Source organism: Malaya genurostris, chromosome 1 (assembly GCF_030247185.1).
Source record: "Malaya genurostris strain Urasoe2022 chromosome 1, Malgen_1.1, whole genome shotgun sequence".
Taxonomy (NCBI): Eukaryota; Metazoa; Arthropoda; class Insecta; order Diptera; family Culicidae; genus Malaya; species Malaya genurostris.
Window position 1 is genome coordinate 58,824,112 of NC_080570.1, and position 25,206 is coordinate 58,849,317.

At 37.8% G+C, this 25,206-nt stretch overlaps 3 protein-coding genes across 3 annotated transcripts; 1 reads left to right on the forward strand and 2 right to left on the reverse strand.

The window, feature by feature from the left end:
* Positions 1-1,479: 1,479 nt before the first annotated feature.
* On the reverse strand, positions 1,480-4,320 carry LOC131440176 (LMBR1 domain-containing protein 2 homolog). Its single transcript, XM_058611237.1, has 2 exons — positions 4,150-4,320; positions 1,480-4,085 (listed from the first exon to the last, which is right to left on the reverse strand). Exons 1-2 carry the CDS (start codon positions 4,318-4,320, stop codon positions 2,145-2,147), a joined length of 2,112 nt encoding a protein of 703 aa, XP_058467220.1. The 3' UTR covers positions 1,480-2,144.
* Positions 4,321-4,366: 46 nt separating this feature from the next.
* On the reverse strand, positions 4,367-4,976 carry LOC131440177 (BBSome-interacting protein 1). The gene is made up of 2 exons (XM_058611238.1): positions 4,782-4,976; positions 4,367-4,664 (listed from the first exon to the last, which is right to left on the reverse strand). Exon 2 carries the CDS (start codon positions 4,643-4,645, stop codon positions 4,367-4,369), a length of 279 nt encoding a protein of 92 aa, XP_058467221.1. The 5' UTR covers positions 4,646-4,664; positions 4,782-4,976.
* Positions 4,977-12,589: 7,613 nt separating this feature from the next.
* Positions 12,590-15,476, forward strand: LOC131440178 (WD repeat-containing protein 36). Its single transcript, XM_058611239.1, has 2 exons — positions 12,590-14,195; positions 14,255-15,476. Exons 1-2 carry the CDS (start codon positions 12,659-12,661, stop codon positions 15,442-15,444), a joined length of 2,727 nt encoding a protein of 908 aa, XP_058467222.1. The 5' UTR covers positions 12,590-12,658; the 3' UTR covers positions 15,445-15,476.
* The last annotated feature ends 9,730 nt before the right edge of the window (positions 15,477-25,206 follow it).

Genomic DNA, 25,206 nt, shown 5'->3' on the forward strand with positions numbered 1-25,206 from the left:
TCACTTATACCATCAAATCTCTGGAACAAAAAGTCACAGCCGTTTGATATTTGAACTTGATCAATGGCCCGACAGTAGCTTTCAAACGAGCATAAGTTTGTTCAAATCGGTTCAGCCATCTCTGAGAAAATTGAGCGCGTATAAATATCTTCGAAAAGTGCACACACACATACACACACAGACATTTTCCGATCTCGTCGAACTGAGTCGAATGGTATATAACACTATGGGTCTCCGAGGCTCCGTTCGAAAGTCGGGTTTTCCAACAATTCTAATACCTTTCTATAGAGAAAGGCAAAACTACCTGCGCTGCCGATCCTTCTTTTGCACAGGAATCACGTTCGTACACATTCGAGTGAAAACAAGAATGGCTTGTTCGCATTCGTTCGATAGTATGTGCTCGTCGAAGATACGGACGTAAGCAAGCAAAATCAGCGAAAAAACAAATGATATCAAAGATTTTTAATTACAACTCAAATCTGTAACAGAACTGATAGTTTAAAGTGAGATCGGCGTTGTTTTTATGCATATACGATGTTTAAAAGTGTGATTGATTCGAACGTAATACGGGAATACGAATTTGATATACTTTCGAACGTATCGCATAGGCCGTAAACAAGAATGAGGGTGTATATATGTATCGAGTTTAGCAAACCATAACCGTAATTTATGACAATAATCTACCGTTCAAACTATTAACAATTTTTGCCCTTCATATATAGGCTATGGAATCACTGTAAGAACAGACTTTTATCCAAGGCCCGGAGAGAGGACTATCATATACCTTTCGAATCAGTTTGTTGGAATCGCAAAACGTCTGAATGTGTACGTGTGTGCGCATATGTATGTGATAATAATCCAATTTTCCCAGAAATGGCTGAACCGATTCCCACAATCTTAATTTCTAATCAAATTTATGATAGTCCCATAAACTGCTTTTTTATACGGATCTGACTTTCAGTGCCAGAATTACAGGGTGATAAGTATGAAAAGTCTCGATGGCTACAGTGTGTTTTACACATGAAAATGCATTTTTTCCTGAAATGACTGAACAGATTCCCACAAACTTCATTTTAATATAAATTATGATGGTCCCATTAATTGCTCTTGTCTACGGATCAGACTTTCAGTCCCAGAATTACAGGGTGATAAGTATGAAAAGTGTTGATGGCTAGAGTGTGTTTTACAAATTGCATTATATAGAGGAGTATTTTTTTAGAACTGCTCAATGAACTCGTCTAGTTTTCTGGATTCGTTAGATAACTAGGCTCTAACTTGTGATAATATTATCGCATACAAACCTGTAGTCCATCCATTTGACAATGCTTGATGCAATAATGTTTTATTTAGTCGACCTAGGGTAATTACAGGATTTGATTGCTATTAATCGTTTAAACATTGAACCGCTTCTAAGACTTAGGATGATTCGAAAGGTGAAGGTATCAAAAAGGATTTTTTCTCAAAAAATGATCTAAAATCTTTCTACCATTTGCGCTTTATTAAAGAATTTTACATGCTTGTTGATCATATACATGCTACGCATTATTATATCATGCAACGTGTTAGGTATAGTGTAGCTATATGGTAAACATTTTTAGTACAGGGACACGTGCTCTAGATATACTATCAATAGCACAATTTCTTTATTTCTTGATTGAGGTGCACATATTTGTGTAGCACAGTAAATGTAGGTAAACTACGGATAAGTTATTTAATATTGTTTTTTTTTTGTTTTGGGTGATTACCGCTCTGATCTTTTGTCTTTTAGTATTAATTTCTTTCATTTACGCTGAACTACCCATTATAGTACAGTACAAAGGGTTTTTAGTACATCACTCGGATAAACAATGTTCTTGTCTCCATGGATTTTGTTAATATTAATGGATTCAATGGACATTATTCAAACCCACTGATATCTCGACTTTAAAAACACAGTGGAGTTTTATTCACATAAATCATATTCATCAAAATTTTCCCAGCATTTATTTTAGCGTTTTTTACTATTGGAATTTATGCTAGTGGCTGGCAATTGATTCAAATGTAGATAGATTAGGTACATCAAAAACGTAAAATATATTTATAATGTTTAACTTAGTATCACCACTGCTGTAAAACTAAAATGCACTCGCCTAAAACTCACCACTCTAGACATCATCGAAGAACCCACGAGGAGCAGCTCCTCCACTTCTGTTGCCTATTTCGTCATCATCGTCACCGAATTCGCTATAGCCTTTAAATCCAACGGTGACGTTCGTGCTAACCCCGAATCGCTCGTTGATCTCCTCCGACAACGATCGATTCAGATCAGTTCCTCTCCGGCCATTGGTACTATAGTCAAGTCGATCACCATGTCTCACTAGATCGTCATTAGGACCGACCGTCCCGGTAGCCGAATCTAAATTCCTTGATTTGTATTTTGCTAGTATATTTCCTACGCCACTACTACTACCTCCGTTTCCACCGCTATTTCCCGCTAACCCAGCATCTCGACCTAAATTGCTGAGAATATTATCTCGCCGTCGCGCGATCGCATCTTCAGCCCGTTGGCGCTTTCTTTTTTCCCGCACAATCAAATCCTTGCCCTCCTGAACCAATTCGGTGGCAATGGTTTCATTGAGCATGAATTGCTGAAAACCGAGAGCATTCAAAGCGCGACTACCCAACGAGAACCAGGTGGCCAAACAGAAGGCAAGCATCACCATAGGGAAATATATGTTGAATCCGTCGGAAATAATTCCCAACACGTCCATGTGACCCATGATCTGAGTATAATGCGTCTCCTGGATGCGTTCCTTTATGATGTGCGAGTCCATGTGAATCATACCTAGGAAGTTTAAGCACATGGGCGGTGTCAAACGACAAAGTAACATACCACTAAATATCAGACTGTATTCATTAGTCTGGTGATGTGCAGCCAAATAGTACAAGTTTAAAAATTTGATACGAAACACTGTGGAGTAGGCGCAGTAACAGAGATAGCACAGTGTCACCATCGAAAACAATTCGATTGTAACAAAATCATAGTTCTCCTTGGCTATCTCCAGTACGTTAGCAAAAATGGAGAGAACTGGCTCCCGATTGAAAAAGGTTAGCTCACTCCAAACGACGGTAAACGACAAAAATCCTGTTATTATGGCAAGTGCTTTGAGAAACGGGGCTTTCATAACACATTCCCAGTACCATTCGGCGGTTGGACTGTAAATCGCTCTCGTGAGACCAGTACGATTTCTTGGAAATTCCATTTTGAACCGATGATCCAAAGAAACGGCATTCTTTGCTACATCTTCCAGATGAAGAACTTTGTTGACCTGAACATTCCACAGTGCTTCCGTCCGCTGAAAAGTTTGCAAAGATTTAATAACCTGCCGGTGTAGTCTAACTAACGCTTTTTCCGAAGGGACGGCCACCGGTGATCCGTCATCTCGACTGATGCGACGAGCACGTTCCATCAACTCAGTAGGGACTTTTCGTAAGATAGTCTCTAGAGCCGGTCGGAGCTCGTGTCTCGTAGGAATGGCTCGACTAGCCGACAACAGGCTTTCCAAAACATCATCAACGTGCTCTTCTGCTTCCGCTTTTTCGGTGCTTAGTTTCGATAATTTGAAATAGGCATATTGTAACGTAAATCCAGGTTTTGAGTTGTTCCATAATCCACGAGGGACTTCCACGAGAGCGTAACCTAGGAGTAACACTAACAAGAACAAACCCCATGTATTTGATGCGGACGATGCTATGGCCTTTAACTTTTGCCAGTCCAGAGAGATTCCGGGTTGTAAAGCGAGATATATCAATAGAATACCGCAGATAAATAGGTACGATCCGTAGTAAATTGCGTTGTCAACCAAGGCGGATTTGAGTTTCCCTTTAATAGTAAAATCACCGGCCTTCAAGTATGATTGCATCAGTGGCATGATCAACCAGGTTAAAAACTGCGATGACCAGTAAATGATACGCCAGAGATTCGGAAACACTTCCTCTTCTACCATTCCCCACGGACGTTGACATGTGCTTCCATTACCGTCTCCAGTAACAACAGTTGCAGATTTCGTTGTGTTGTATTCAAGGATGCATTGTCTGTAAACAGTCTGGTGAACAAAATATAAAAATTTTAGTAGTGTATTAGCGAAAATTTTATGAAAATATTCTCACCGAAGTTACGTCTAGTGGGATGGTGAAGACGATTAAAAATGAAAAACTCCATGCCGTCAGCACTGAGAAAGTAACTAGAGGGTGCTGCCGCTGGATGCACCCGTATCGGTACAGGGAAATCGACGCTAACAGCAACGCTAAGCATATTGAAAATGCCAATAAATAGGCCATTGTTCTTTGGATCGTAAACTTTTTCTAAAATAATCGGTCCAAATATCTAAAATTGGTTAGTTGTTGCAGTGCGGATTCGTGTTTCCTGTAGCTGTCGACAGGCTTCCTGTTGCATCTTCTCAAGCTTCTCCAAGCTGAAAGATTTCAGTGGCAGAAGCTGCGGTTTGCACAGCTGAAAATCTTTTTTTTTTTCGTAGAACAATTTACCGCTCGTAGGTAAGATTAAAGTAATTGGATGAGTAGAACTCTGGGAACGTTTTAGTTGGTGCACTGGACTTTCTTCGTTTGGTGTTGATACACTTTCAATTTCTGGTGTCAATGACATTGCGACTCATTACGCAAAACTAAAATCATGGGGAAAAACGTAAGTATACTGCCTGAGTCAGTCTCACCTTTTTATAATCATATTATCGATTTTTCTGATCAGATACGAAATATAATCTTGTAACATAAATGCCTACCTCAGCCTTAACAGTTCATGATTTTTCAAGCATATTGAATTATAACCGGTGGAGTAGTGATACTTATGAAACAAATAAATCAGAGCAACCTATAGCAAAAACAATTTAAAGAATTTACTATTAGCCGACAGAATTGTGAAAATTCCAATTTCTGTTTCCTTTTTTCATTTGTAATGACATCAACGATAATGACAGTTCATAACATCGGGTGTACGTCATTTCGCCGAAATTTGTTTGGCATAACTTTTGATTGGGATAAATTTGTTTAGCATAATGTCATTTGGCATAAAATAGAAAGACGTTGTTTCATTTGGCATAATCTCATTTTATATTTCCTTCAGATATTCGATTAGTTCTAATTGCGCGATTCTTTTTGCGGACTCATCGCTTCCGTAAACAAAATTAAACAAATTGTCTTATACACATAACGGTCTAATTCTGAAAATGACCGAACACTACAGAAAGTTGAAGCGCAAAGAGGCGAAAACACGTGGATAAAAGATTTCCTTGCTAGAGACAATCGCTTCCGATTAGTGATTGGACGACTCGGACTTCATTACCTCAACGGCTTGGCGCCACCGAAGAAGCCTGATATGAAAAAGGAAAATAAAAAAATGCGGCTACGCCTTACAACCTTCTTATGCGAGGCCAAGGGATAACTACTAGCTTTGGGTAGACCGGGTAAACGGGTGTCACTGAACTGTCAAAATGTGATCATCCGATTGAGGTTAGCAGTTACGGTAAAAAAAATCCGAATTACGAAGCCTGGTTACAGATGCTGAAATTATTTCCCACCAGACAGCTAACAGCAGTCGTGGCCCCTTTCGAAATTCTAGCAGAATAGCGATGGAAATGACATAAGCTACAAGAATAATTTTTAATTTTACTAAAGACTTATATCAGTTTTTCGTCTAACTCCAGAAACCGAGCATTGAAACTACAAACTCTAAAAATGACCGCCTAAACACCACCTCAGAGAACAGACACCCAAGCTTGTTGCAAACGTTTTCAAAAAAGCTGTGTAAAGCATAGAAATGAAAATTGTATGAAAGCTCGGAGGTATAATTCGATTTCGGAATACATTGACATCTAAACGGTGATGTCTGTTCTCTGTGACACCACTATAAGATCATATACATATTATCTGGAACCTTCTTCACAAGGTTTATAAAGCAAAATGAACAATTAACATAATACTGCGTTCAGCTCATCAGTGCATTAGCAGATTATATTGGACTGCTAGTAGTACCACAGACTAACATACATAACAGTATGAGTAAATTCTCATAAAACTAAATTTTCGTGATGCACTAGTTTCACCTATATTTTACTGCGCGAACTATTTACTATATGTACACCCCTTGTGTTATGTACAATTTTTTTACTAGTTGGTTCCCCCTCGTCTGTCACTACCGATCAGTTGCTTGCAGGAATGCCAGATTTCATCATAATTTTTGAAAATGAATCGTCACAATAAATTATTGGATTACGTTGATAATATGTTTAACTTTTTTAGCGATGTCGGAAGGTAACCATTTATTTTTCTCAACGTTGTTCATCTAGACAATTTTTGATTGTGTTGGTAGTTTTCACCCGAAATTAAGTGGCGGCAGACTAGAAGCAAGTAAATATTGTAACAAAACGGGCTCGATTTTGTATTACGTTGGAGGATGAGAAGTGGGCACAATTCTGTCTTTAGTTTTGGTACCCAAGTAGCACGTTAAGTTGCTGTATTTTTCTACAGATTGTGCAATTTGTCAAATTAGTTCCTATTACTATTGTAGTAACTGTTGTGTTATGGAAAAGCGCAATTTTTCTGTGCTGTGCAACATATCTTTAAGTTCTTCCATTGTCACGAACATTTATTCTCAATTATTGTGCGAATAATACAAAAACTCATGCATCGACTTCACTACAAATGTAGCAATTAAATCAGCGAAAAAACGATTGTGAAACTCATGGAAACTACTACGTAATGTAAAAAAGAATTTAATTCATGTTTACAAAAACATAGCAAACATAATTTCTAATGAATAAGTTTCACATTTGATTTTCAATACAACTGCCCGTAACACAAACATGGAACTTTAAAAATATATTGCACATAAATAAATGGTAATACTACATACTGTAGAATTGATCTTTTATGTTTTAGTAAATAGAAAATTGACAACTTGAACTGAATTTTTCAAGCGCCTTTGAATGTACGTGTTTTGATGATTGCACATGAATTTCTATGCAAATAACAATCTATTCTTTTCAATGAATATGATTGGGAGAGTGTTTAAAATATTTACAAGAAAGTTATCAAACATTCATACACCTTTTCAGACGATATTAATCATATTGATGTTTCAATTAATCTGAAAAATCTTGAAATGAATTGTTCTTCAATATTTTCCAATATGGCATCGAGGGTAACAGTGTGTTCAAAAGAAAATGGTTCACCCAACGTAATAATTTATTTTACCTAAATAAATGGAAATATAAACATGTAAAGATTGAAAAGAGAAATTTTTGTTTTTATTTTTATCAAACCAGTTCACTTAAGCAACAATACAGTTTAGTCATTCATCTTAGTGAACCCGACATTTGTGATACGCACTGTAGGTATTATTTCGGTGATCCAATGTGCTTTAGTTGCAAAAACAAGTTGCTCAAGCGGTAATATAAAACAATGAGAGTAACTATGATGAACTTAACTTTTCGTTCAATATCTTTAAAAAGTGATGTCTGGTCTGTTCATTTTTTCGCGAGATGAAAACCGAATACATATTATCTCATTTGATTTTTGTTTTCATTGCGTATGTAATTATGTATTTCTGAAACTTTTATGACAATATTCTCATGTCGGCAAGTTTTACGTTCATTTCAAGCAGATAAACCTGGTACAACTTATTTGCAAGTTTCAAATTGTTTTTCTAAAAATGAAGAAAACTGACCTAAAATTTCATGAGGCAGTCAAGACAATGCGGACTCTGCAACAAAATAGTTTTTTAGCGAGGTTTTCAATTCGGCTTATCAGTTTTAGCCTTGCGGAGAGCATAATACCACTATTTTTTTTTTCACAAGAGATATACAGCCATTTCGACATATATTGAGTCCGATACAATTATGACAGCCATTTGGAAAATTTCTGATAAGTTGAACAATTGTTTTAGTTACTTCGTTTTTACATGACGATGTGAAAATTTTGGCAGAGCTTCTATTACTACTAGTGCAACGTGGGCAAGTTGGTGATTTGCTGCACAATTGTTTTAGATATACTTAAAATTGTTCTATAGTGATTTTTTCGGTATTATCGTGAAACTTAAGGTGAAATGTAGTGGAATGCGAAAATCGCGTTTTTGATCAATTATTCAAAAACTAGACCGATTTTCGAAAAACCAAAAACACTTAAGTTTTCGAAATCAAATTTATCATAACTAAGTATTCTTAGAATTTTGAAATTTTGCTTTGCCGAGCCATATTTGGTTTTTGAAATGTATAAACGGTCACTGTTCCGTCCCACGGGGATGATTTTAGAACTGAAAAGTAGTATTTGTAGCAGAATTTCACAAAGAATCTGAAAATGCAACTCAAAATTATAAAATTTTAGCGAAAACAACCGAAAATTGAAAAAGTTTTCATAAACTTTTCTGCATTTTTTTTATTGCTTGCGCGCTGCTGTTTCGTATTGAGGTGGTGTGAGAAATGCACGGTGGGCACGGTGGCATTATATCGTGAGCAAAAAATAGATATAAAATAATGACGCAAATTTATGCAGCATTGGGATTTGTGTTGAAATAAAAACGACTTGAATGCAATAAAATGAGTATTGTAAGAAATCGTTTATTTTCTAAGTAGCTGTCATTTATACAAACAATGTGATAAACATTGAGGGCCAGCTTCGAGCCAGTCAGCATGGAAAACTTATTGGAATTCATTGGTTTTTCAATTATTATGAATACAATGAATCAACGCTTGATTTTGCTTTCAAAATCGATTGAATAATAAGGAACTACGAAATAACTTTATATTCAATTTCGTGCTCAAATATGTGCTTGAGAAAAGATTCACTAAATAATTTTAACTGCATGGTATGATGAACTATTAGTTATAATTGGAATGTATTCCAATAATGTAATCTAAGAAATTATTAAACTATTGATGATTTCTGGCACCGGAGGCCAGAGGCTGTTTGGTCTTCGGTTCGTTATCGTTGAAACAGACATTTCTAGACTCATCATGCTATACAATTCCGAAAGTCGCTTCCGAAAAAAAGTTAATGGTGAATACTTTTACGTAAATTCTATCTCATCGGCGGGAAGGGCCTGGTGAACGACTGGCAAAGATATCGAAAATACTTCTTGTCTTCAACCGTTCTTTTGAAGGAGAACCGATGCTTGCTACTAAAATCAGGCATATACATGGTTAACAAGTTAGTCAATACATATACATATAACCTCATGTTAGTCATTCATAATTACTCATGATTTATAGCTCTAGTGTAAGAGTAATCACTAACAATAACGATTGAATTAGCATATATTCAAAGTGTGAAGGATTCAAAATTCCATTACGTCCAGTCTTTTTTACAAGCCAATATAACGAGAGGTAAACCCACTGCGCTCAATCATTGAAAAAAGTTCTTGTTTCTATGTGGCCGTTTTTCTTGGTACGCTTTGTGCGACGGTTCGTTCAACTGAAGCGGATAAAATTTTGCGCGCATTTTATGACGCTACATTTCACCTTAACAGGTATAAGTTGCACAACCGATTTTAATATATTTAAAAATCTTTTTGAACATATCTAACATAAAAAACAATTCAAAAACAATTGTAGAACCTCTTGAAATTTCAATAAGTTACATTTGTTACTTGGGTAATATGTATTGAATCTGTATCCTGCATGAAATTCGCATGGACGTATACAAATCAATACATTACAGGATATTCTGTATGAATGGCAACTCTGTTGGTGAATGAAAAAAAAATAAACACAGTCTAGATGACAGACAGGATGTTTTTGATAGGATAACGTGGCGTCATCATGACATATGCGAGTACTGTCCCAACTAAAGGAATATTCGAAATAACCGTTAAAATGATTAAAGAATCCAATTTGAGTGACCTGTCTGTTAGTCTGTGGTAGTACTACGATCCTACTGACAATATGAATCCTTCCAGGTCGGGGCTCGAACATATGACAACTGGCTTGTAAGACCTGCGCCGTATGCATTGAACCGCCAACCCGGGCATTCGGACTTCTACGACCCTCACGAAATGGGGAATGGGAAAAAGCCCACATTCACCTAAGACATATCTCAAATGAGCGTAAGAACCCCATCATTTCTTTTCACAAACAATCAGTGTACAAAATGATTACAATGCATTACAAAATAACACAGATAAACAATCATACAGCAAAAAAGTCTCACAATCTACGTCAGTTGCTTAATCTTATTTTTAAAAACATCACATGGTATATAAAAATCGAAATGTTCATAAGCTGTATAAACACATGGGCTAAAAGTCCCGGGCCTAAAAAGGGAACACGATTTTTTTTATTCAAAATTAACTTTATTCATCAACGTAATCTCCATCAAGAGCAACGCAATCATTCCAGTGCCACTCTAAAATTTCAACATAGGCCTTAGTTTCAGTGATAACCTCTTCATTCGTGCGAAATTTCTTACCGATGAGCATTTTTTCAGGTTTGAGAACAATCAGTATTCGCTGGGAGGTGGATGTGGGAGTAATTTGAAGTTCAATTTATGTAGTTTTGCCATTGTTTTGATTGACTTGGGATACGGTGCGTTGTCTTGATGAAACTATTTTCACTGTTAATAGTCAATAAATATTACACCACGCATATCCCAAAATACCGAGGCCGTAACCTACATTACACCAAAAATCAAGAAAACCTAGATTTCTCACTGTACGGAGATACTGACAGAACCTCTAGTGAGAAACTGGTGTACTTTTTTTCCATTCCACCTTTACGCTCCCATTTTTCACCAGATGGCGCTTTTGGTGTCACGGGTTGATCAACTACAGTACTATTGCACTGGGGAATCTATATGTATTTTATTCGTGATTACACATAGCTCTTACAGGATTCGTTCTGTCCATACTTAGTACGCCTATAGTCAAGTCTTCAAACAATTTATACTGTGGTGCATCTATTTGACCAGCAAGTATTATAGCAATGAAGGCAGTTCTGGAGATGTTTCGTCTTTTTGAAAGAGTGTCAATACCAAGTAGGCGACAGGTAATGGTAAATCAGCAAGATTGCGCCAAGGAAGGGCCTTGAAAGCATGACACAGAAAACTGGTTGAATACTTTCTACTCGCCTAATCCAAAAACCCACGTAAAGACACCAAATTATAGCTGCTTTTCCAGAACATGTGAGCAATATAGCGCTCTTAAGCAATAAGGGTCGGTAAACTCTTGTGCTATTCTTATGATGAATCCTTAGTTGGCTTGAGAAAAAAGCGTGGGAATAATGATTTTTGAAACTTTGAAATCACATTATCGAAATGACGGAAGAGCATTCTTAATAAGAATTCTTGATCGACTGTTCGTTTCTGGGTGCTCGATCAACCCGATTTACAGTGACATTATAAATGTCATTGATATTTCGCTCATTTTATGAATGTGTTAGTGTAACAGTTATAGGCGACTTACGCTATTTCATTACACTCCAGCCAGAGGAATGGATGATGCTGACTAAGGTTGGCCTTTTTTTAGTTTTCAGCAAGTTTCAACAGTTTATGTTGAAATTCTACGAAGAACTGGTTATTTACTAGTTCTGCATATCCGAAAAACTTGAAAATTTAAACTCATATATTTAGTTATATAATTTTTTATAATTATAATAAATTGAAAATCAGCACGAAATCGGGAAAGAATAAGAGGAAAACGAACTGACATTCAGTCACAACCGGTTGGAGGCGAAATTCATTCGGAATCGGTTGAAGGTGGAATTTACACGGAACTCATTATGATTTCCCCATGGAATCCCGAATGAAAATTTCTCGCCAATTGGCACATTGTCACAAAACTGAATTACCGGTAGTGACACCTGCAAATGAAAAATGGAACCAAGAAAAGGAGGGTTCTTCCGAAAATTTTCATAACGGCTGTAGTGATTTGCAACATTTTTTTCCTTTATTCAATAGTTCAAAAAAAATATCAGCAATAAAAGTAAACTTGGAGTAGAATAAAATCGATTTCAAAATGAGTACTTCTACTTTTTTTAGTGTGAACTACGATTAAACATGGAAAATCTTCAGAAATGTGTGAAATTGGGTAAGGTTAGGATTTTTTTCAAATCAATATTTTTTAAACAGAAACCAGTGTAATGTTGATTTCTCGAGTACTAGAATGTATAGCGATCGAGTACCATTTATTTTGGATATTTCTGAGTATTTTAAAAATGGTATTGAATCAGGTTTAATGCTCCGTTCTAAATGAAAACTAGTTTTTGCACAATAAATTGAGATCAACGTTACCACCTCAGAGTAAAAACATTTTCTTCCACTGCTACTTTGATTGTTTAAATGAATTTACCTGTTTTAATAAGAAATCGTTAAAAAAGTGAAGTAATTAAAAATTTTCCTATCGATTTGACAGCTGTTACTAAAAGAATCATCGTTAAACAAGCAGCACCTCTACATTTCATTTTGGTGTCATTGTGCCAGCTCCGAATTCATTCGCATCTGATAATGGGGGCTATAGTATTTTTTTCTCAGTGTATCATAGTATTTTTTGTATTGTGTAGATGACATCCAACCACAATTGCGCTAATATTTGTTGATAGTGTATAACACGTGTATTTGTTTATTAGTGTTTTGTTATGCGTGAAAACCGACAATCGATTTTAGTAATAAAAAAATGCGTGGTAGCGTTATATTTCAGCCTAATCGTGCGCTCGGGTTTGTTAGCAATCATGTTCCAGCTTATGTGCGATATATTGAGAGTCGAAACGAGAATGTCATAACAACATGTGTCGGAAAATCATTTCATGTGTACGGTGCAAATAGCTTCCGTCTCATAAGAGTGGGTGGATTACATCCGGAGGATATAGGCTGTATCGCTGCCGACGGTTTCCTGACGTATGTCGCAGCTGGAAATTTGATTTATGGCTGGCGCTCTAGCACTCAGCTTCGAAAAACATACCGAGGTCATGCCAAGAAAGTGCACCTGCTGCTACCTTTCGGAAAGCATTTACTATCCGTTGACGAAAATAGTTTGCTTAAAATATGGTTTGTAGGTACAGAGGAAGTATACCTTGAAATTCCGTTCGATAATGATAAGTTTGAGGTCTCGACTTTGATGCATCCAGCATCATATAAAAACAAAATATTGTTGGGCAGCTGCCAGGGAGGCTTACAACTATGGAATATCAAGAATGCGAAATTAGTTCACACTTTCAAGGGTTATAACAATAAAATTGTAGTGCTTAATCAGGCACCTGCAATTGATGTTGCAGCGATTGGTTTACAAAACGGAAGAATAATTTTACTGAACCTGAAATATGAGGAGAACGTAATGGAGTTAAGTCAAGATTGGGGTCCAGTTACCGGAATAACATTTCGTACCGATGGACATCCAATCATGGCTACGTCAAGTACCAACGGTCAAATCACTTTCTGGAATTTAGAGGAACAGATTATTGTGTCTACGTTACAGGCTCATGACGATACTGTGACCAGTATGAAATGCTTCCCAAATGAACCTTTACTATTGACAACGTCGCCGGATAATTCTATGAAACTGTGGATTTTCGATTTACCAGATGGAGGGGCACGGTTATTGCGCATTCGAGAGGGTCATGGAGCTCCCCCAACTTGCATTCGCTACCATGGAGCATGCGGACGAAATATTCTGTCAGCTGGAGAGGACTCTTCACTGCGCATTTTTAGTACGGTTTCTGAAACAATGAACAAAAGTATGGGGAAAGCCAGTTACAACCGCAAAGCGTCTAAAAAGCATCGCAAACGAGACGATCCCTTCCGGATGCCACCAATTAGTTTCTTCACTTCCGAGACAACCCGGGACAAAGAATGGGATAGCATTGCTGCTGCTCACAGCGGAATAGTTCAGGTTACTACCTGGTCGTTCGACAAGTGCCGTATGGGAGAACTGAAATTGGTACCGGAAGCTTTCCAGAATAAATATCGTACGGATTTTGGTGTAACTGTAACTGCACTTTGCTTAAGTCACTGTGCGAACTTTGTCGCTATTGGCTACTCGAGTGGTCATTTGGAACGGTTTAATGTGCAAAGTGGAATTCATCGTGCCAGCTATGGTAAACCATCTGCACACGACAGTGTGGCGGTGCGAGGGGTTTCGATGGACAATCTGAATCAGATGGTGGTGTCCGGTGGAGCCGAAAGAACGATTAAATGGTGGCAGTTCAAACATAATAGTATGTTCCAGAGGATTCCTAGTTTCCGTTAGTAATAAGTTTTCATTTTTTTTTTGCAGCCAGCACACCCATCTTTTGCCTTCAACTGAGCGAGCCGGTATCCTTGTTCAGCACACATCGAGAGAGCGCAATGATTGCTGTCGCTCTGGAGGATTTCTCAGTAATGATTGTGGATTGTGATAGCCGGACTGTAGTGCGTAAATTTGTAAGTCATCGGGGTCCTATAACGGATATGTGCTTCTCACCGGATAGTCGTTGGCTTCTCACTACTAGCCGAGATTGTTCTATCAAAGTGTGGGATATTCCTTCAGCCTATCTAGTTGATCATTTTCGGATGCCACAGATTTGTACCTCGCTAACAATGTCCCCAACAGGCGATTTTCTTGCAACCACTTATGTCGACAGCAACGGAATCTATCTGTGGGCTAACAAAACGATGTTTTCGCATGTTTCTTTACGAGCAATCAATCCAGAAGCCGAGGCTCCTCTCATGGTTCTGCCAGCAACAATATGCGACGAAAACGTAGTCGTAGTACCCAATGATACGGTCATGGAGACTGATTTGGAAGAAGCTATGGAAACAATCAACCTAAATTACGAAAGTCCTCCACAATTATCAAGAGAATTAATTACAATGTCAAACCTGGCCGCCTCCCGTTGGCAGAATCTGTTGAATTTGGATGTAATAAAAAAGCGCAACCGACCAAAACAACCACCTCAAAAACCTAAATCAGCTCCGTTCTTCTTGCCAACGGTGTCAGGTTTGGACTTTCAGTTTGATTTAAACGGTACCGAACAGTCTTCTGCCGGCAACGATTCGAGAATATTGAAACCGACACAGGTTGAGCAGTTAACTAGCTTTGGGAAGTTACTGAAGGCCTGCGTTTCTAGCAACGTCAAGGAATTTCACGAACCGATTGAGTTCCTCATCAAGCTCGGGCCATCCATGGTAGATTACGAAATTCGAAACTTGAGTCCGCTGGATGGTGGTAGTGGCAGCATATCCGTAATGGCCGCTTTCATGCGAATGATAATCACCGTGCTAGACAGCAAAACGCACTTTGAACTCGGACAAAGTTGGTTAAGTGTGTTTCTCAAAAACCATGGTCGAACTATCGCGGAGCATATGGAATTGAAAGTTTTGCTGAACGATTTGGAGAAGGCTCAAATGAGGGGTTGGGCCGTGTTGGAGGAAAAACTTCTTTATGGAATTGGAGTGGTTAGTAGTTTACGAAACTTCAGTGCTTGATGAATATAATGAAATTTATTCTGCAAAAGTAAAGACAAATAAAGATTTGTAAATTACAGAACAGTTTTATGAAATCTCTAAAGCTAAATTTTGGAACATGATTCAGAACCTGGACTCTAGTTCACCTGACACCTGAACTTAATTTTTAGGTTTAAAATTTAGTTCCAGCTTACATGTTCAGAATGTAAACCTACACTGGAATTGTATCCTAATTCTGGATTCTGAAAATTGTTTCTTGACTATATTTTGGAATTGAATTTAGTTCCTTAAATTATGTTCGGAATTTTAATCCAGCATTTTGGAACTGTCTTCTGGTTTCCGATCCAGAGTTTAATTGCTGAATTAAGTTCCAAAATTCAATTACTGAATTCAGCTTCAAAATTTAGTTCCTACTCAGTTTCAGAATTCAAAAACTGCAAGCCAAATTCGGAACTTGGATTCAGGAACTAGATGTGGAACCGAATTAACTTCCTAAGTTTTAGAAATAAATTCATGATCTGGACTCCGAACTGAATTCTGAACCCCTTCCATATTTCGAATCCAGTTCTTGAATTCAGTTCAGTTCCTGAATCCTGATCCAGAATGTTGATTCTGTAGTGTATATAAATGAATGATGACGAAAAGTATTTAACAATTTTAAACATCATAATAATTCGGTGAATCGGTTCTTTTTAGAACCATATAAATATTCCCAAATAATTATACGAAGCTCTCCTATGTTGAGCAGAATGCAGCAGAAAAAGCACCGGTAGCGGTAGTCGTGTAATTGCCAAGCAACGGTGTTTGGATTTTCGGGCAGCACTGAAGTCGAGTGTCCCTGACTTCGGCAAACACCGAAGCCGAGTGTTTCCGATTTTGCCTTACACGTTGAAAACACGCGGTTCCGGTGTATGCCGAAACTTGAAACACCAGTGCCGAAAATAAAACAGCGCCACAAGCACCGTGGCTTCGGATCAGAGATGCCATTTATACAGATTTATCTGTATTATGCAGATTTTTACAACCTCATACAGATCTAATACAGAATACAGATTTTATACAGATTTCCTAAATTTAATACAGATTTCACAAGAAGTTATAAAGAAAAATAAAACTGTTTTCGTCTGAGCTATCTTTTAGTATTTGATTGCATTGACGAGATGAAAGTTTATTAATCAACGGACAAATCACAAATTAAAGTAAAAATTTGTGTGCAGATATTTGATGATCAACACAAACTGGAAAACTGAGCAAATTTATCGCTTGCACTCTAACAGGGCACCTTTGGCTGATGAATTAGCAGGGCCCTTTGGCTTACTGACATTAGCAGACCAAAAGATTCTTTTGCTGGTCTGGTGTTTAATTATGGTTGAAAATACATTAATATTAAATTTTGTCTTTACATATTTTTGTGAACTACGAAGATATGAAAAATAAATGCTCATCGAAAACCTTATTCTTTAACCATAATCTGTTGAAATAGCGTTCAACCAAATACAAATTATTTATTTATTATTTAATAATAAATACAAATAATAATTTAAATTATTATTTGTATTTGATTCAACATCATTTCATTATAGAAATTTCATTTTATTAGTGAATTCAGATAAATACAGATTTTTTATACAGGGTAATACAGATTTTCTCTGAAAATATCTGGCATCTCTGCTTCGGATACTGCGTTTCGTGTTTCTCTTTGTGCACTGGCAAGCAATGGCATTATCAATACACGCGGTGGCGGTTGTTATGAAGCACGCGGTGCAGTGTTTGGACATGCCTGATTGCCTGGACTAATAAACGAACGTGGACAGGCCTGGACTAATACACGCTCAGTTCTACAGGGTGATTTTTTAAGAGCTTGAGAACTTTTTTAAACAATAAAACGCATAAAATTTGCAAAATCTCATCGGTTCTTTATTTTAAACGTTAGATTGGTACATGACATTTACTTTTTGAAGATAATTTCATTTAAATGTTGACCGCGGCTGCGTCTTAGGTGGTCCATTCGGAAAATCCGCTTTTTTATCGACAAATTTTGTTCAGCGATGAGGCTCATTTCTGGTTGAATGGCTACGTAAATAAGCAAAATTGCCGCATTTGGAGTGAAGAGCAACCAGAAGCCGTTCAAGAACTGCCCATGCATCCCGAAAAATGCACTGTTTGGTGTGGTTTGTACGCTGGTGGAATCATTGGACCGTATTTTTTCAAAGATGCTGTTGGACGCAACGTTACAGTGAATGGCGATCGCTATCGTTCGATGCTAACAAACTTTTTGTTGCCAAAAATGGAAGAACTGAACTTGGTTGACATGTGGTTTCAACAAGATGGCGCTACATGCCACACAGCTCGCGATTCTATGGCCATTTTGAGGGAGAACTTCGGAGAACAATTCATCTCAAGAAATGGACCGGTAAGTTGGCCACCAAGATCATGCGATTTGACGCCTTTAGACTATTTTTTGTGGGGCTACGTCAAGTCTAAAGTCTACAGAAATAAGCCAGTAACTATTCCAGCTTTGGAAGACAACATTTCCGAAGAAATTCGGGCTATTCCGGCCGAAATGCTCGAAAAAGTTGCCCAAAATTGGACTTTCCGAATGGACCACCTAAGACGCAGCCGCGGTCAACATTTAAATGAAATTATCTTCAAAAAGTAAATGTCATGTACCAATCTAACGTTTAAAATAAAGAACCGATGAGATTTTGCAAATTTTATGCGTTTTATTGTTTAAAAAAGTTCTCAAGCTCTTAAAAAATCACCCTTTATAACAAGTGAAAAGTAACTGAATTTTCTAAAAACAAGTACAACATGGCAGCCTATACACTCTTACCAGCCGTTACATAATTTTAGGTCAAAACCTACCCAAAATTAACTAAAGTGCATCTCCCCAATCTTAAATAACGAGTGATGGCCTCAGAATTTAGAAAAATGTAAGTTTATCCAAAGTGTTATGCCATAACAAAGTACGCTACCCATTTTTTACGATCAAGTCAAAGTTTGAGTAGATAACGACCTAATTTTGGGTAGCTCTTCTCATAAAATAGGTCAAAATGGTTTTCAGTTGCAGCGCCCTTAGCAAATTTTCCTTCGAACATGTTAGTATTGTGAATAAAATAGGGAGCCATGAAGGAATAACGACATTGCAAGAACAGCAACCTAGTCGTGAAGGAAAAACTCGTCACCTTTCAGTCAAGCCTTCGCGTCAGCGTAAACGCGACGAGCAATAACAAAAATGTCTTTTCACGGGCACCGGTCACTGTCATTGGCATAGTGACAATGGTCTCGGCTTTCGATAGAACTTCGGAAGAAAGTCGGATGAACTTTCTACTTGAAATCACAAGCTCGGCTTGTACTAAAATCTTCGGGCTTCACCCGAAAGTAAATGTTAGGAGCTTAAAAACCCCTAGTTGGGAAGAGTTAGAGAGTAGTTCAGTCTCAGAGTGCGCGGAAAATATCCGTTAGTCTCGGGCGTCGGCCCGTAGACAAGTTAGTAGTTAGTTCAGTTCGGAGTGTAATACAGCAAGCCGTAGGAGTATGCATAGTGTGCATTGTGAGGTTCAAGCACAGACTAACAGACATGACAGTATGAGTAAATTCGCATAAAAACAATTTTTCGGGATGCACTAGTTCCACCTATATTGTACTGCGCGAACTATTTACTATCGGTACACCCCTTGTGTTATGTAAAAGTTTTTTTACTAGTTGGTTTCCCCTCGTTTGTCAACACCGATCAGCTGCTTGCAGGGATGCCTGATTTCATCATAATATTTGAAAATGAATCGTCACAATAAATTATTAGATTACATTGATAATATATTTAACTTTTTTAGCGATGTTGGAAGGTAACCATATATTTTTCTAAACGTTGTTCATCTAGACTATTTTTTATTATGTTGGTAGTTTTCACCCGCAATTAATTGGTGGCAGACCAGACGCAAGTAAATATTGTAACAAAACGGGTTCGATTTTGTATTGCGTTGGAGGAGGAGAAGTAGGCACAATTATGTATATAGTTTTGGCAATATGTATTAAATCTGTTTCCTGCATGAAATTCGCATGGACGTATACAAATCAATACATTACAGCAAAGACATCATATTAACAAGATATCCAGCTCTCACATTTCCCGAACAAATCATTGGCAACATACTTTTTTGCGAGCATGTCGCCCCCAGACGAGCCCGCATCGAATCTTATACATAGAAGTAGGGGAGAAAAATGTCAAATTCGTGCGCGCCAAAATAGCAGGGTTGCGCACCCATACAATTGACATGATATGTTGAATGTGATGCCGTGCGATGGCGTTGCTGAACTGAAGATTGACTTCGCTCCAAGCTGACAGGGTCTGATTACAGGTAATTCTGTATGAATGGCAACTCTGTTAGTAAATGAAAAAAATAAACACAGTCTAGATGACAGAGAGGATGTTTTTTATAGGGTAATGTGGCGCCATCATGACATATGCGAATACTGTCCCAACTAAACTAATATTCGAAATGACCGTTAATTTTTTTTTATTTAAAAGGTATTTTTATTCAAGCCTATTTGCGTACAAGCCTTACGTGGCCGAATTAGCCGATTTTTTAAATACTGTATTTTTTGAAGTGGATCTCGTTGTCACTCTTTTTCTAGAAGGAGAGGAGCTTCCATTTCCCTCCTGCGAGGGTTGAGGGGCACTTTGTTCGTGACTCGTCTCGTCATCGCCGCATCGATGGTTTTGTTGTTGATTTTCGTCTTCTTTTCGTTTTCCTTGATGTTCGCAGTCTTGAGCTCGTTGCCAGTTGCTGTAGATGCGCCTTGTTGTACATTGGTTGCAGTTGCTGGTTGGTTTGATGGTGAAACAGGAGTACTGCGCTCACTAGTTTCCATTGTTGAACGGTTGACCTTGTCTTCGGTTGAAGATGTCCTTTTCGCAGTTTCGGTGCAAGGTTTACCGTAGTGTGCAGGTTGTTCACAAAACTGGCATGTAACCAGCTGATTTTCATAGGTAATCAGCGTTTTACACGGATGTGTCCCACCTTGACCACAAATGATGTAAGATGGAATTGCCTTACGTAGATGCATACGTACCACTCGCCATTCCGGATACCGGGGAAAAAATCCGCCATACTTCCCTTTCGATGGAAAGGATTTCACCGTACCGCGACATATTCTCCCGTACGTACTGATCGGTGACCTGCGGGGGGAGGTCATGCACGCGTACTTCTATGGCATTGTCCACCATGTGCACAGGGATTTTGTATTCAATGTTATCACACTCAACACTGTGCACCTCGTTGTTAACCGAAGCGAATGCAATTGCATCGCTTTCACGTTTAAACATAATGTACACACAGTTAATCTGTGTTGTTGAATTGAATCTCAGTTACTTTATTAGCGTCTAGATGCATTCGTTCTTTAAGTAACATTTCAATTTCATTTGCTGCTGGTCTAACTTTGCAACGCTTGAAATCTATACAAATTGAATTTGGTCTTGTAGGCCAAGATTCCGGCTTTGTTAAATCGTATTTGACCATTCCGTACACTCTATTGTTCACTGTACTGTATTGTCTTTGTTTCTGTTGTTTCGACCGTAAATGATTTGCGACCGTAAATGATTTTTGACTGCGTCGTGTGAGATGCGAGCACGAACTGATGACCGTTAAAATGATTGAAGAATCTAATTTGAGTGTCCTGTCTTTTAGTCTGTGGTCATCACTCGTTATTCAAAATTCTCGGTTGATTTTCCAGAAGGCCGTAACAGCAAGTGACAGTTTCTCTTTGTTTACTTTCTCTTCTATTATTTACCAAGCGGTTTACACGTTTATCACTTAACTCTTTGCATAGAATGATGCTCGAAACGTTTGACTTCCAAACAGAACTGTGAAATCCAAGAAAATCTTTTTAGATCACATCACAATAATCGAAAGAGAGAGTGAACAAAGAGAAACTGTCACTTGCTGTTACGGCCTTCTGGAAAATCAACCGAGAATTAGGGAGATGCACTTTAGTTGATTTTGGGTAGGTTTTGACCCAAAATTAGGTAGCGGCTGGTAAGAGTGTACACCGATTACGTTGAGCCCACCCATCTGACACCGGTATGTGAGCACCAGCCATTTGAAAGTATACCGATTACGTCGAGCCCCTCGCGTTTCGAGCCCCAAACATTGCGATGTTTTGATATTCATCGCAACTCTCAAATTGTGAAAATTGTCTCCACTTGATGTCCCAAAACACTGTCTGCTGTATTTTAGGTAAACCGACCAGTTATTGTGAGAGAGTCTACCCAAAATTTACTAATTTTCATGCACTAAACAAGGTAAACGCGTAAAACAAAAGTGTTACTGTTTGTTTGTTTACGTTGCAATCAGTTGATTTTGAAGTTCCGATTTTGATCTCATCAAGATGGCGTCGTGACAGAGGGCCGGTTGAGCCTCAAACACTGCGATGTTTTGATACTCACCGCAACTCTCAAATTGTAAAAATTACTACTGTATTTTAAGGTAAACCGACAATTTATTGTGAGTGAATCGACCCAAAAATATCTAATTTTCGTGCAATAAACAAAGTAAACCGTAAAACAATTGCATTACTTGTTGCTTATTTACGTTTCAATCAGCTGATTTTGAAGTTTTTGATTTAGATCTCAAAAATCATTCGAGCGTAGAATTTCAAGCTGGTCAGACGTGTGATTATCGGAGCTAAGTGATTGGAATCTTATTTTCGGAAATAATTTAGACGAGATTACGTTGAACAAGTGATTGTTAAATTTAGTGAGAAAACAGACTCAATAAATATAAACAAGTGTAAAAATAAAGTTTCTGCGACAAGACACCCGTGAAAACAAAATGGCGACGCAGGCGCGCGCTTTGGAAAACAAGCATTAATAAACGAAGAAGATCAAACGAATTCACAATGGCGAACAACGAAGAACGCACAAACTTTCAGTATACGGATAACGACGTTGGTCCGTACAGAGTCATGATGGAGCTGAAGGACTCAAAAAATGGAGAAATAAGAATCAACAAGCTATCAGTAGCACAAAACCTACAGAAATTGATATTGTACAAGGGTCATATAACAGAAGTGAAACAGGCAGGTCGGAACAAAATAATGGTATATCTCAACAACTACCAGTTGGCAAACAGAATTACTACGGATGAAGAAATAGATCGTAGAAACTACAGAGCGTATATACCAAAACATCTGGTAACGGTAAATGGAGTTATCGCGGGAGTACCGTTAGATATCAAAGATGAAGAAATAATAAATGAAATTTCAAGTGAAGCGCCAATCTTGGAAATAAGAAGATTAACGAGATTCATAAACGGACAAAGAGAGCCGACACAAAGAGTATGTGTCACATTCAGAGCAAAAAAGATACCTGCACAAGTAAAGTTGTTTTGCTGCTCATTGAAAATCAGACCTTTCTTTCGCAAGACAGTACTTTGCCTAAACTGTCTCAGATACAACCACAGAACCGAAAACTGTCGTGGCAAACAACGCTGCAGGAAATGCGCTTCAATACACGAAAATCCAGGAGAAGCAGAACAATGCAGAAATGAAAAAAAGATGTTTGCACTGCCACAAAAATCACATGACGGAGGATATCGAATGCCCAGAAAAAAAGAGGCAAAACAACATACAATCCATAATGGCACGAAGCAACCTTACATTTATTGAAGCAACTGAACAGTTTCCGATCTTAACACAAAATTATTACGAGGCTCTAGTGGAAGGAGCAGGAGATCCGACCCCGGCGCAATCTTTTGCTCAAATGACAGCTGGTTCATTCAAATGGAATCCCCCACCCAGAAAAATCGCAAAAGCTAACATTGATCACAAACGTACAACGATCCTATCCAATAAAGTTCGAACTTTCAAAGCAACGGGAAATAACAACACGAATTCCAACAACGGTACTGCACTATTCAATAGACACAAAGTAACGGAATTAGAAAAATGGAAAGAAGAAATCAGAACAGCTGCCGCAGAAGCCGCAGCAAAACAACAAAATGGAAAAGCAAGCAATATTCAAATAAGAAAATCGCTATCCCAGACAGGTAACGCGACCACATCAAATGAGCTCAATCAGCAGCAAGATTTTGAAATGAATGAACACTGTAATTCTTCTTTTAAAAATATAAGTAACCAATCAGACAAATAGTTTCCAATCTCTAAAACAGATCTCGAAATTAAAACCTACAATGAAAATACTTCAATGTAACATCCAAAGCCTTCCAAAAAATAAGCAAGAATTGCAAAGAGTGATAAACGAAAACAATTATGACGTAGTAATATTATCTGAAACCTGGTCTAAACCAGGAGAAGAACATGACAAAAAATACCGAGTCTCTCGATACCACGGAGTATTCGATTCCCGACACGACGGTTACGGAGGAGCAGCAGTACTTTTAAATAACAACTACAACTTTATACAGATCGATATCAGAACACAATCTGACAAAATACAATGTGTGGCTATAAGGATTTTATCAATCAATTTAACTATTGTGGCTATCTACGTCTCACCTAACATAACAATTACAGAACTGAAAACTGATCTAGACAACGTGTTCCTGCAAACAGAATCACTCAACAAAGTAATAATAGCTGGAGATTTCAATTGTCATCACATTTTCTGGGGCAACGAGAAATGCGATACGAAGGGAGAAGAGTTAATGAATATCATAAACAATTCAAATATGTTAATCCTTAACGACGGAAGCAAAACATTCATACCACTTGAGATGAACAAAACGTCAACCGCAATAGACATCAGCCTATGTTCAGCGCAAATATTCGGAAAAATCGAATGGAAAGTTTTGTCACAAAATATCGGCGGAAGCGCACACATGCTAGTAGAAATGGACATGAAGTTCGAAAAGCACAAAGAAAAAAGATACATAAACAAGAAAAAGATAATCGATGAGATATCAAATTTGGAATTTTCGGAAGGACAAGGAACAGATGAAACAAGTTAAAAAATTAACTCATGAAACAAGTTAAAAAATTAACCAAAAAGAATACAAAACAATACAAGTATACCGCTAAAATATGGTGGAACGCAGAAGTAGAAGAAGCTTGGCAACGTAAAAATGAAGCAAGGAAAAACTTTAATAAACTCAGCTCAATTGAAAATGCAATATAGGTAAAAAAAATGTCCGCTATATTCATAAGACTCAAGAAAATAAACATGGAAGAATCGATAAAGAGGTTCGCAAGCAGTATTGATCCACAAACTAGTTCTAAAGAGCTATGGGACAAAATCGGTAGAATAACCGGAAAATATAGGAGAAAAGAAAACAACCTCGTGCAAGAAGATAAATCCATGGCTGAGAAATTTCTAGACATCCACTTCGGAAAAAGCAACGTAGATGTAGAAGCAGCATTCAGATTAGGTCCTACATGCAACTACAATATAATGAATACAGAAAAATGGGAAGACATTCTGTCTAGGAAAAAGTCATCATCGGCACCTGCCGGGGATAACATCACATATGAAATCCTCCGAGCAATCAAACCATCTGTACGGGAAAACATCATTGAAGAGATCAACAAAATGTACATCGCAGGACAACCAAGAGAACACTTGAAGGAAATCAAAGTTGTTGCCATTCCTAAAGCGGGAAAGAATCAGTTGGCTATAGAAGGGAAAAGACCCGTCTCACTAGTTCCTACAATAGCAAAAGTAATCAATTCCGCAGTTCTGGAGAGAATACAAAACATACTCGACAAAAACAAAACCCTTCCGGAAACGTCCTTTGGTTTCAGAAGAAATATGTCAACTTCAACATGTCT